The 13,870-nt window shown below is 45.1% G+C and overlaps 1 protein-coding gene and 1 long non-coding RNA gene across 9 annotated transcripts in view; one reads left to right on the top strand and one right to left on the bottom strand.

Moving 5' to 3' along the window:
- The window catches only part of LOC138761371 (uncharacterized), a 29,287-nt gene extending 28,294 nt beyond the window's left edge, over positions 1–993 (top strand). The window contains exon 3 of the long non-coding RNA XR_011356278.1: positions 486–993. This is a non-coding gene — a long non-coding RNA (uncharacterized lncRNA). The remainder of the gene's footprint in view (positions 1–485) is intronic.
- The window catches only part of LOC138761370 (coiled-coil domain-containing protein 63-like), a 135,045-nt gene that overhangs the window by 11,795 nt on the left and 109,380 nt on the right, over positions 1–13,870 (bottom strand). For all 8 annotated transcript variants that reach the window (XM_069933358.1, XM_069933356.1, XM_069933353.1 and 5 more), the window contains 4 exons: positions 11,820–11,977; positions 7,461–7,684; positions 2,503–2,577; positions 206–398 (listed from right to left, as the gene is read on the bottom strand). In XM_069933358.1, coding sequence (XP_069789459.1) covers positions 206–398; positions 2,503–2,577; positions 7,461–7,684; positions 11,820–11,977 — 650 coding nt within the window. The remainder of the gene's footprint in view (positions 1–205; positions 399–2,502; positions 2,578–7,460; positions 7,685–11,819; positions 11,978–13,870) is intronic.

Genomic DNA, 13,870 nt, shown 5'->3' with positions numbered 1-13,870 from the left:
TTTTCTCCATTAAAAAAAATTAATTAATATTTTTGACGCATATCTCTGACTGTGAGACTATTCCGTGGCTTTTCTCCTCGAGCAGTCATTTCACTTGCTGCCCTCACACCACTTTAATGTCCTCAGCCCTCAGTCTAGTTTGAGAACCATGCTCCCAATCTTCCACTCAAAATCTCTAGTCCCGTTTCTGATCAAGTGTGCTCACCTAAATAATCCAGTGCATTGAAGTTTAAGATTCCCTCATTACCACACAATTTCTGCTGGATTGGCATCAAGTCACAATGTATCTTCTTGGCAAGGGATTCCACATTCAATTTCAGTTGATCCAGGGTTTTGCTGACATGTGTATACATTCTTTCATATTTAATAGTCTGTTGCGTTGTATTTTCAAGGGTTTGCTGTGGAAAACAGACAATACTGTGGATCAGAAGTGCACATTTAGATGGCTACGATAATGTGAAAAAAAATTCCTGATTTAATTTCAGCTTCCATATCATCATCCTTTGGCGAAGCTGAACACTTTGCAGAGGCCAGTTTGTTACCTTGGGAGTCGTGTGAGTGGAAGTGAAATTCAGCTGAGAGCAGCCATCCCCATTTTTACCCTTACGAGGGAGGGAAGGTTAAGGTGAAGCAACTGAGGATGATCAGCCCTGGGAAAACTTCATAAGAAACTGCAGCAGCAACATTGTCGAATGATGATGATTTGGATTCACCTCACCTACCCAATGGAGAAACTGCTGGGGTCATGGTGACACTGGTCTTTGGGCCAATTAGAATGGGGAACTCTTTCTGAACATTTTCCTCTAATTACTTGTAAAAGAGTGAACTTGCCATAAGTACTAAAGCTCAGGAGAAGCTGAGAGCAGCAATAAAATATGTTTTGATTATTGTCCTTTCAGTGCAAGCCCTGTTTGCTTTGCGATTTTAAAAAAAAATATTCATGAGACTGAAGGTGGTATTTATTACCCATTTCTAATTGCCTTTGAGGGGATAGAGGAGTGTTAATTTCTTGAATATCTTCAGTCTGATTTTTTTAAAATAAAAAACTTTAAAAAAAATTTATATGGTGAAGTCCAACTTGATTGGAACTCTACAATTTTCAGCCAACAATTAAGAAGAAAGGGTATTAAGGTCCCAAATCTGTATGGTGTCAATTGGAGGAGTAATCATCAATTACCCTGTTTTCAATCTGTGGTGGTACAAATAGGTGTATATGTCAATGGGTAGCTGGCCTGTCCCGCACTGGTGACTCACTCCCTGGTAACTCCTCCCCTCGTGACCCTGGAATAAAGGTCAACCTCCCTCTTCCTGTCATCAGTCGAGCACATGGAATCAGGCCAGCTACCAGTCTAAAATGTAATAAGGCCTATTGTTCCTCACTACGGGTTTGGAGTCATTGATAGAGCCTATCACAACCACTCTCTCCTGCAACCACAACTCCCTAATATCTGTGCTGCCCAATTCTGGCTTCTTTGTCATCTGGAATTAAATTATTTTATCAATCTTGTCCTTAATTTTAGCTGCCAGGGTTGTCACTGCTGGAATTCCCTCCCCTAATCTCTCTGCCTCACACATTCCTTCTATCTTTTTGACCGACACAAGGAATGTGGCCAAGTCTTGGTCAATTTCCCCTGTACCTCCCAAGTTAGCTTGATGGCAGATTTGGTATGATAATCTTGTTGCGAAGCTCCTTGGGGCTCTTTGCAGGTGGGTGGAAAGAAGGAACTCTGTGAGAGTACCTGGGTGGGTTAAAAGGAGAGACAAAGGAATCCAGAGGATGCAGGTTACCTCATCGCTTTATCTGCCTATGTAGAGGAGACCACGTTAAGAGCACCAAATGCAATAGCAAGAAGTAAATCACAAAATTTTGTAGAAACTGGATGAAGTAAAAAACACACAACACTGGAGAAGCTCAGCAGGTCAAACAGTGTCCTTTATGTAGCAAAGTTGAAGATACAGAACCCAACATTTCGGGCTTGAGCCCTTCATCAAGGTTTGAGAGAGTGCAATAGCAGTTGTAGGAGGTGAGCGTGAAACCCTGCCTCACCTGGAAGGCCTGTTTACATCACTTGTAGGAGGCGAGAGCAGAGTTGCGGGGGCAGGTGCTGCACATCTTTCTTTTACAGGGTTAAATGCCAAGAGACAAGGAGGGAAGGGAAAGGAAGATATGTGAACTAGGGAAGCAGAAAGAGGTGGGGAGTGGAAGAAGCAATGCATAAATCAACTTGTGGCTGGCGGGAATGTCAAAGAATGATGTGCTGGATGCAGAGGATGGAAGGTTTCCTCCACTTGAAGTTACCATTTTGACTTGAAAGTGCATCTCTGTTCCTTCATCAAAGCTGAATCTAAAATCTGACCCTCCATCAAACAACTTCGCCAGGACTCGGAGATTCAAGGATGCTGTCAAATAACTCCTTCAAGGCAATTCATGTTGCTCTTGTCAGCGATCATGAACAAAACGCCTCAAAGTGTTTGCTACATTCTAACATTGAACATGTTTACCTCTATCTCCTTTATGAGCTTGTGCATCTCTTCCTCACTTTGGCTACGCTGGTTTTGGATTTGTAAGATTTCATCCTGTAGATTTAAAAATGAAAAATTCTTAGTGGATTGAATAATGTAAAACACCTTAATTCCATACATTAGGATAAGAAAAATACACTCCTATTTAATTCTGAGGGGTAGAAATTCTTTGGTGCTTGGAAAGCAATGTGATGGTCGTGGCAATAACGGGCAATCAATTGCAACCTTCAGAGAGCCAGCAGCTGCTAAATTCTACTACACCCAATATCGCAGTGTTATTGCAGTCAACGGCATTGCTCATGGATCTGTTTTATGAGTCACTGCGTATTCACAGGGGGAAAAGGGGAGAGCTAGGGCATCAACTCTATCCCACCAGTCATTGCAGAGGATCACTGAAAACATGGCGGGATCTCATCATGATCAGCTGCTGCGATAGCAGTTCCCAATGTTTCAGCTGAGTCTCCAAATAGGGGCGACTATGTTTATAAATGGGGTTGCAAAGCTTTGCATCAAAGTATACAGAATAAGTAATGTCATGAGATAGGTTCGTGCTTTCATTTTAAAACAAAAGCTGATCAGTTTTGGAGCATGATAAAATGCTACCCCTCGTCCGATAAATTCAGTAACGTTTTACCTAGTTGTCCTCAGTAAGCATAAAGATTACAACTGGAGAAAATCACTTACAAGTCACACATCCACAGACTTGAATGAATGTACAACATGTGTCACTGACTTCATCAAGACCTGCGTGGATTTGTGTGCCCATGCGCACAGACCAGGTGTTCCTCAGCCAGAAGCCCTGGATAAATCAGAGAATTCGCAACCTGCTGAGGGCCTGAACATGGACGTTTAAGGTCAGGAATCGGGATCTTTACAAGAAGTCTGGGCACAACCTGTGGAAGGCCATCTCTGAAGCGAAGTGGCAAATCTGGAGGAAGCTAGAGACAGAGACATACAGACCAGCTATGGGAGGGAGCCAGGCCATCACAGATTTAAAGCGATGGCAGACTCTAGGGCTATGATGTTTCATTACCCAATGAGCTGAACACCTTCTATGCCCAGTGTGCCTGGCAGGGTATTGAAAATCTGCGCCAATCAACTAGCTGGAGTGTTCATGGACACTTTCCCACCTGCTTCAAAAGGGCATCAATCATCCTGGTGCCCAAGAAGAGTGGTATGAGCTGCATCAATGACCATCGCCCAATAGCACTAACTTCCACTGCGATGAAATGCTTCGAGAGGCTGGTCAAGGACAGAATTAACACATACCCAAGCAAAGACCTGGACCCGCTGAAATTCACCTATCGTCACAATCGCTCCACAGATGCAATATCGCTGGCTCTCCACTCAGCTCTGGATCACCTCGAAAAAAGCAATTCGTACAGAGGCTGCTCTTCATCGACTACAACTCGGCCTTCAATACCATTATTCCCTCAATATTGGTCAAGAAGCTACAAACTCTAGGTCTCTGTACCCCCCCACCCCTCTCTGCAACTGGATCCTTTACTTTCTCATCAGAAGACCACAGTCAGTACAAATTGGAAACAACGTCTCCTCACTGATTATCAACACAGGCGCACCCCAAGGATGCATGCTTAGCCACTGCTCTACTCATTATATATCCATGACTGTGTGGCCAGGCACAATTCCATTGCTATCTACAAGTTTGCCGATGGCATCAGTTGTCAGCATAATCACATGAGGAAGCATAGAGGAGGGAGATAGATCAGCTCGTTGAGTGGTGTCACTGATGAGCACGACCAGTTGCCCCAATAACCACAAGGACAAAGACTGAGGGGAACGATAGGCTTTATTGTACAGAAGGCTTGAGCTGGCCCGGATCCAAGGAAGGGAGAGGTGGCTTGACGTAGACCACAGGGGAGGAGTCCAGGGCAGAGTGTCATCAAGGAGTGGGCCAGCCCGTGCCTTTACCAGCCAATGACTATATACAATCCATATCATTACATTCACCCCTTCATTTTAAACCAAAACCCACCTCCCCTTTTTCCAGAGGTGGGACTCACAGACAAAAAAAAAATTCCTGTCTAACTAGAGGTTCAGTTGCACCAGCGACTTCCTCCTTCTGCAGGACTGATAAGGGGCAGATATGTCCGTGCTCTACTGCTCAGGAGGGGAAGCTGTCCCGGGGGCAGGGGGGAACTGTCTGGGTCGGGGTGATGACTGAGGCCTCCTTGGAGGGAGGGGGTGGTGTTTAATGTCTTTTGGGGGACTGATTCCTGGAGAGGAGAGCCAGGCGGCTCAGCCTCTAGTATTGAGTTCCCGTGTGGGGCAGTCTGCTCTGTGGGGTGGTCGGTGGTCAACAGGGCAGTTTTGGGATCTCCAGCCCTCGCCAGGTCTCGGATAGGCACATCGGGATATCTCACAAACATGTATTGAGGGTTGACATGTATGAGGTGGACCACTTCCACCAGTGGATCTGTCTCATAGCCCCTCGCATGTCTCCATAGTAGGACCAGCCCTGGGGTTGCCAGCCAAGGAGGAATGGAGGAACCATTCACCAATCTCCCAGGGAAAGCAAACAAGCATTCAGGCGGGGTGGTGTTAGTTGTGCATAGTAGCGATCGGATGGCTTGGAGCATTTTGGGCAGAACGTCATGCCAGCAGGACACTGGCATGTTTTTGGACCCAAGGGCCAGGAGCACTGCCTTCCAGACGGTGGCATTCTCCCTTTTCACCTGGCCATTGCCCCTGGGGTTACAGCTGGTGGTCCTGCTGGTGGCTATGCCTCTGGCCAGGAAGTACTGTTACAGTTCCTCACTCATGAACGAGGACCTCCGATCGCTGTGGATATAATCCCGAACAGACTAAAAATGCTGCGCAGCGCCTTAATTACTGTCACCAAGGTCATATCCGGGCAGGGAATAGCAAAGGAGAACCTGGAGAACTGGTCCTCCACCATCTGAAAGTAGGCATTCCTATTTGCGATGGGTAGGGGGCCCTTGAAATCGACACTGACCCATTCAAAAGGGTGTGTGGCCTTAATAAGATGTGCCTTTTTGGGTCGGTAGAACTGCGGCTTACAGTCAGCGGAGATCTGGCAGCATCTGGTAATGGACCTGACGTCCTCAACTAAGTACGGAAGTTTCCGAGTCTTGATAAAGTGGTACAACCTTGTGACTCTGGGGTGGCACAGACTGTTGTGGAGGGCATGTTCCCCAGGATAGGGCATCTGGGGGATCATTGAGTTTACATGGTCAGTACAAGATGTTGTAATTATAGGTGGAGAGCTCAATCCTCCTCCTAAGAATCTTGTCACTTTTGATTTTACCCTGCTGTTTAGCATTGAACATGAAGGCCACAGCCCTCTGGTCTGTCAGCAGGGTAAACCGTTTACTGACTAGGTAATATCGCCAGTGGTGCACCGCCTCAACAATTGCTTGGGCCTCCTTCTCGACCGAGGAGTGCCGTACCTTAGCACCGTGCAGAATGCGAGAGAAAAATGCAACTGATCTGCCTGCCTGATTCAGCGTGGTGGCCAGTGTGAAATCAGAGGCATCGCTCCCCACCTGAAACGGGATGGACATCCACGGCGTGCATCGTGGCCTTTGCGATGTCTCCTCGGATCTGATAGAATGCAGCTTGGGCTTCCGTCGATAATGAGAAAGTTGTGGACTTAATCAAAGAGTGGGCTTTATTCGTGTAATTGGGCACCCATTGTGCACAATAGGAAAACAGCCCCAGGCACCTTTTCAGTGCCTTTAGGGTGTTTGAGGCTGGGAGCTCCATAAGAGGTCACATGAGTTCAGGGTCCGTGGCAATGACACCATGTGCCACCACACATCCGAGAAGGGCCAGGCGATCTGTGTTAAACACACACTTGTCCTTATTGTATATCAAGTTGAGAGACTTGGCCATACCGTGGTCCTGCTGGTCATGGCCGCAGATGGTGACATTGTCAAGATATGGGAATGTCACTGTCAGCTTGTGCTCCTCCTCATCAGGAGGCAGGCCAGCCTGTACTTTTACTAGGCAATGACTGTATACAATCCATATCATTGCAGTCACACCAACAACCTTGTGCTCAATGTCAGCAAAACCAAGGAGATGATTGTGGACTTCAGGAGGAAGTCAGGGGAACACGGCCTAGTCCTTATCAAGGGCTCAGTAATGGAGAGGGTCAAGAACTTCAAATTCCTGGGTGTCAATATCTTTGAGGATCTGTCCTGGAGCATCTATATTGATGTGATCACAAAGAAGGCTCGCCAGTGGCTATACTTTGTGAGGTGCCTGAGAAAAGATTTGGTATGCCACCAAAGACTCTCTTAAATTTCTACAAGTGTATCGTGGAGAGCATTCTGGCTGGTTGCATCATTGCCTGGTATGGAGGTGCAAACTCTTGAGACAAGAAAAAACTCCAGAGGGTTGTTAACACAGCCTGTGACATCACAGGCACCAGATTTCACTCCATCGAGGACATTTATCTGAAGGGAGGTCTTAAAGCAGCCATTGTCCTCAAAGACCCCCACCACTCAGGCCACTCTGCTGCTATTGGGGAAAAGGTACAGAAGCCTAAAGACGAGCACAAGGACAGCTTCTTCCCCACTGCCATCAGATTCCTGAATAATCAATGAAACATAGACACGGCCTTACTTTTCATGCCCTGTTAGTGTTATTATTTATCGTAATGTTGTCAGATGGTTATAATATGAATATTTGCACTGATGCTGCCACAAAACACCGAATTTCATGACAATAAATCCTGACTCGAATTCAATAATTCAACTGATGAAATAACCTGCAGAACACATGCAATGGCAATATTTCTGTGGAACAAAATACAAACCAAATTCAAAAATAATTTAAATTGCTGATGAGATGGAAAGAGCAATGCAATCCTAGATCTAACAAAGGAACCCAGTACAAGAGGGTTTTCTTCTGCAGCAATGGAGCAGGTGATGCAACAATCTTTTACAAACCTTAATATTCTGAATCTTCTCTTGCTTTTTTTCCAATTGAATATTAATTTCATTAATAAAATTAAACAGTGCATAATTTTTCTCCTCAGTGGCAATAAATTCACTACCCAAACTGTAAAGGTTGCCTCTGCCAGTTAAACGTTTAAGTTGCTTATACACTTCCTCATACGCCTCATGTTCCATTTCCTGAGCAGTTTTCTTGAGAGTTTTATCTTTTGAATTATCTGAAAAATGTATGAAAGTGTTTTTCATTAGAATTTTCATTTAGGTTACTTCTTGATTTCCAATTGCACAAATTCAAATTATAATTTCTAAACAGATTTCCCGGCTTACTTAAAAAAATATATCTGTAATGATTTTGCAGTTAATGGAATAATGATCCATGTTTGGGGAATTATTGATAGACCCAGTGTCAATGTCTAGCACTCTCTGATGACTGTGCAAGGGCAACGTGATGTAAGCTGATGCTCCTCCTGCTCTGCATCAACTACAAAACCCTGGATGGAAAATTCACAATCTTTGATCCTTCAACAAAAATAAATGGGCAATAATCAAGTATTTTGATGAAAAATACAGCTTCATCAGTGTAACGTGCAGCACTGTTTCCACACGAAAATGATCTCGTGATAACAACTTGATGTGTTAACAAGTTTACAGGGCAACTCATCCCTTAACACAGCTCAAAGCAAAAAAAGGAGCTAAGCATATATTAGAAACTAAAGTATACTTAGTTCATTCTACACACACATGCAGTTACGAGCCCAGAGGACCCATAAACCCAGCAACAATGGATATTCACCTAGACAAATGGTTACTTAAACACAAGTTGCTTTTATTTATCTTTAAACACGAACACAGTATCAAACTTTAACTCTATTGACTTACTTAACCCCCTTCTAATTCTAAGGAATATTCTTTGACTTGGCTTCGCGGACCAAGATTTATGGAGGGATATGTCCACGTCTGCTGCAGGCTTGTTGGTGACTGACAAGTCTGATGCGGGACAGGCAGGCACGGTTGCATTGGTTGCAAGGGAAAATTGGTTGGTTGAGGTTGGGTGTTGGGTTTTTCCTCCTTTGTCTTTTGTCAGTGAGGTGAGGTCTGCGGTCTTCTTCAAAGGAGGTTGCTGCCCACCGAACTGTGAGGCGCCAAGATGCACGGTTGGAGGCGAGATCAGCCCACTGGCGGTGGTCAATGTGGCAGGCACCAAGAGATTTCTTTAAGCAGTCCTTGTACCTCTTCTTTGGTGCATCTCTGTCTCGGTGGCCAGTGGAGAGCTCGCCATATAACGCGATCTTGGGAAGGCGATGGTCCTCCATTCTGGAGACGTGACCCACCCAGCGCAGCTGGGTCTTCAGCAGCATGGATTCAATGCTTGCGGACTCTGCCAGATCGAGTACTTCGATGTTGGTGATGAAGTCATTCCAATGAATGTTGAGGATGGAGCGGAGACAGCGCTGATGGAAGCGTTCTAGGAGCCGTAGGTGATGCCGGTAGAGGACCCATGATTCGGAGCCGAACAGGAGTGTGGGTGTAATGGAGGATTAAAACCATGTACCCAGATGCTTTTTGCTTACGTGGAACTAACACTGGGTCCACACGCAGGTCACCTTACTTTCAGAACTAGCAGATGTAATTAAACTCAGCCATGGGGACTTATCTGAAGATACACTTTGAAATGGAATTCCACTGTGAGGCCCAGGGAAAGCAGTTGTCAAATGCAACACTCTGAAATTGACGAATTGGTCACAACCTGTCTTGCTCGAGAAGTTTTAATAAGTCTTTGTATCTACGAGATAAACCAGGAAATTATAACATCCTGGTTCCATAATAATTAATCTTCTAAATTGTAGAATGTAATGTTCAGTTTTGATTTTGACTGACAAATATTAGAAGGAGTAGGTGCATGATTAATTGTTTTTGGGGTATATAAGCCTGTGGTCCTGCTGCTGAAGTTTAGACTCTCCGAGGGGTGGGAACATCCCTTGTCAAGAAGGAAGAACAGCCAGAGTCCGAGCAACGTCCCGGTCGGGGGAGGTGGAGAAGCTGCTACCAGCGCCCTGACAACCTACTACAAGTGTGCAGTCGTTGCCTCGCTTCGGCAGTTGGGACCAGTCCAAGCGTTGATAAGTATAGTTGGGAAGGGCTTGCATATTGTAGTGTGAAATCAGCTTTTGAATTAGTAATAAACATTTGTATAAACTGAACTGCTCTCGGTGTGTGTGTCTATTTTCTTTCGGTAGCTCAAACACTGTGACCAATCTAAAATGAACAAAATGAGAGGTATAAGTTTGCCCAAGACAGTGGATATGACAACGGCTCTGTACATGCTGATCTTTGTGTGTTTCTTCAGGTGATTGTTTTTCCAGACTCTTTTGTGTAGTCTTCCAAAGGCGCTATTTGCCTTGGCGAGTCTGTTGTCTATCTCTTTGTTGATCCTTGCATCAGATGAAATGGTGCAGCCGAGGTAGGTAAACTGGTTGACCATTTTGAGTTCTGTGTGCCCGATGGAGAAGTGGGGGGGCTGGTGGTCATGGTGGGGAGCTGGCTGATGGAGGACCTCAGTTTTCTTCAGGCTGACTTCCAGGCTAAACATTTTGGCCTGGAAGAGAACCCCAGAAAGAGGTTCAATGTTGGAAACTTGCAGTCAGACATAGTGAGAGGAAACTTCCAGGCAAACCTAAAAGCAAAGCTCGAGGATGCAATCTGCCTCATGGACACGTCTCCTGAAACCCTCTGGGATCAGCTGAAAATGGCCATACTGCCATCCACTGAAGAGATACTGGGCTTCTCCTCCAGGAAAAACAAGGAATGGTTTGACGAAAACAACCAGGAAATCCAGGAGTTGCTGGCAAAGAAGTGATCTGCCCACCAGGCTCACCTTGCAAAGCCTTCCTCGCCAGAAAAAAAATGAGCCTTCCATCTCGCATGCAGCCACCTTCAGCGCAAACTCCGGGAGATCCAAAATGAGTGGTGGACTAGCCTCGCCAAACGAACCCAGCTCAGCGCCGACATTGGCGACTTCAGGGGTTTTTATGAGACACTAAAGGCTGTGTACGGCCCCTCACCCCAAGTCCAAAGCCCTCTGCGCAGCTCAGACGGCGAAGTCCTCCTCAGCGACAAGATCTCCATCCTCAATCAATGGTCAGAACACTTCCAATCCCCTTTCAGTGCCAACCGCTCAGACCAAGCATGTGTATGTAATGTGTGTGTATGTTCAGAAAAGTTATTTGATTCACCATCCAATCTCACTTCTCATTCTCCAAATTCACTGGTTGCAGGCATTTCATATACTATGCACAGAATTTAACATTTATAAAGTTCACCAGACTTTGGTGCTTGAAAGGTAAATGGTTACCACTCAGGAAGGTTCTTGTCAGTTTTCAGAGAGATTTGTTGTTCCAGGACATCCACAACTGATGTACGTCCATCAGCCACTCCAGTGTCTTGCTGATTAAACTAGCCCCTTCAGGGTTCTCCAGATGTTAACCTCTTTCTTTCAGGTCATCACAGAGTTCCTTTTTGTTTCACTTATTCCAAATGAAATATTAGACAGCCAGTCCTCTCCTGTTGCATGAACCACAAAGCTTTGACCAGGCCATCTTCCAAATGGGCTTGCCAGCTTGTCTTGTTCCAGTCCCAGCTTCTTCTGCTGGCTGTAACACTGTACAAGTGATCTGTGTGTGTGTGTGTGTGTGTGTGTGTGTGTGTGTGTGTGTGTGTGTGTGTGTGTGTGTGTGTGTGTGTATCTCGCTCACTGACTCTCTGAGAGAAAGCCTGTTTGACTCTCTCTGCTTGAAAAACCACATGACCCTCTCAGAACAGCAAATTCTCTTCCAGACATAGTGGCTCCAACATGCTCTTTCATCTGTTGCCTTTTGTAACAACAATCCATTTGTGAAGTGTCTTGAGCACTCTTCAAAGCTCTTCCAAAATCTCTGCCGCCGATACGTCTACCATGGGGCAGAACTCCAGTATTTTAAATAAAATCTGTTTTAAAGTGTTTGTATGTGACCTACTCTAACAAACCTTTCCCAATTTATCTCCCAAAAACATATCTCTATACTTTGTCATAATACAAGCACACACGCAGCGTGTGCACATAATGGATCACATTGAGGTTTAATTGTAGATTCAGTATCCACCCCTCCATATTGTTTGGATACTCGGCAAGATTGTTTGCAACCTACAAAGACTTAGAGATTACTTCAACAGAATCTCCCTCCCTTCTATCCCTGCACATGAGATGGTCAAGAGCAGTGAAGTCAGCTGGAAATCATACTCTACTTTCTCATATTGGATATCAGAGCTCATCTTATTTAAACAAAAATCTTTTCAATTTTACTAAAGATAGTCTACCTTCTTTTGTAAATGATCGAAATTTAATAAGTATAAAGTCTTTGAGCCTAGTCTCATGATCAATAACGCGCATGAGTTCCTTTATCTCTGTATTATACAGAAGGATGTCTTTAGCACTTCGTTCTTTCACAGCATTTATCCTTGTTTCCGCCTCCATCCTGGGAAAGAGAAACATTCACTATTTTTAGAACAACTGAAGCACCAAAGAATTTTTGCACATATTGTGTGTAATTGAACAAATTATGCATTCGTCCCAGTTTTGAGTGGCATTGGCATTTGTAGCAGTTTTTTTCCCTTGTTTCATTAGCTGGCGAGGACATCTGTTCTTTTAATAGGTGTTATTGGGCTGTCATGTCAGGAGGGTTGGGCAGCTCTTCTGATTTAGAGGACCTTAAAAAAAAAATAAGACCAAACTTTGCCACTCGCAAGAGAAGACCTTTTCTATTAAAGCTTCTCACTGGTTGCACCAGCAATTTTAAATTTTGTATGTAGCATTGCAACCTGGAATGTGGGATGTGCAGAAGGAAAGAAATCAGGCCAGATAAATCCTTGCTGAGTGGAATGATGTTGTCACCTTTTTCGGTTCAGCCACAATAAGAACTATCCATCATGTCGCTACATTCAAATGCTCCCCAACCCCACCCCCACTGGCTTAGTTGGAAGTGCAAGACCTAGTGTGCAACTGACTTGCACAAGGAACAAATTCTCTCAATCATTCAGTCCCAACTGGTGGATGAAACTCAGAAGAACGGTGGTTGAGTGCCCTTGGGGGAGAAACCCACTAATCAGTCACTCTGCCTCTTCTTTGGCAGTCCCTTACCATCACTCTGGTCTTGCGGATTCTCGCTCAGCTGCTGAGGCTGATGTAGGAACTCCACGGTTGGGCAGGAAGTGGCCAATGGGCCAGTTGGGGAGAATGTTAATGAGGTGGTCTGCATCTTTCATGATTACATGGAGATCTCTTGATCTGTACTCCTGATGTGCTTCTCAACAGCATTCCAAGCGATCAGGCTGTCATGAGTCAGAGAGTGCCAGGAATAAGGAGGGTGGTGATGTTTCTTCAAGAAGGCCTCTGTGGTGGATGTCTGCCCAAGCAGCCTGTCTCCCCTCTGGTGAGCCTTGCTGAACTAACATTGGCTGTGCATTATCTCTACTGTTAAGGACATTCCCCTTGGATATAACTGTATATGCACCTATTGTCTTTCATTATTGTACCATGAGTTTCTGCTAATAAAAGCCATGATTATTGTTTGACCACATCGTCTTTGCCCACTTCATCAACTGGCACTTCAATTTTATTAGCAGAAATGGATGCAGCACTCAAACCAGAGCGGCTGATAATCGACCAGTCTGCCCCGAGGGCCAGAGAAATTTTCAACCACTGGATTGCTTGTTTCGATTACTACATGGCTTGAAACAATGTGGTTAATGAGGCAATACAGTGGGGCCACCTGAACTCTCTGCTGGGTGAGGTCCCTTTTGCCGTAACGCAAGGAGCTACCACTCTGGCTATAGCCCGGGAATGTCTGACTGCTTGCTCGACACCAGTTGCTGACTAGACGCCAGAAACCCGGGGAAAGTGATGCTGTCTATGCACTGGCCCTCGATTTACTGGCAAACAAATGTGATGTCAGGGCAGTCAATGTGCAACAATACTGCAATGCCTTGAAACCGGATGCTTTTGTCAACGTGATTAACTCCAGTTACATCCAACAGAGGTTGCTGGAGACGGAGCCCTTAACCTACGACCGGGCAGTCACTCTAGCCAAAACACTGAGAAGTGCCATGCAGTCCAGTGAAATACTAGAAACCGAAAAGGAAACATCCAGAAGTGCTGGAACCCCGAAGGAAAGAAAAGGGTGAACTCCTGAAAAATGCTACTTCTGTGATAAGACCTGGCACCCCAGACAGAAGTGCCTAGCTCGATCTGCTACCTGCAGCTATTGTGGGGAAACTCAGCCACTTTGCTAAAGCGTGTAAGGTGAAAAGTACTCCCACTAATAATAATAAGAAGAGAAACACCATGAAAATGTATCCTGGAGCTGCAGGAA

This window comes from Narcine bancroftii, chromosome 4 (assembly GCF_036971445.1).
Source record: "Narcine bancroftii isolate sNarBan1 chromosome 4, sNarBan1.hap1, whole genome shotgun sequence".
Taxonomy (NCBI): Eukaryota; Metazoa; Chordata; class Chondrichthyes; order Torpediniformes; family Narcinidae; genus Narcine; species Narcine bancroftii.
This window is presented reverse-complemented; position numbering and strand designations above follow the sequence as displayed.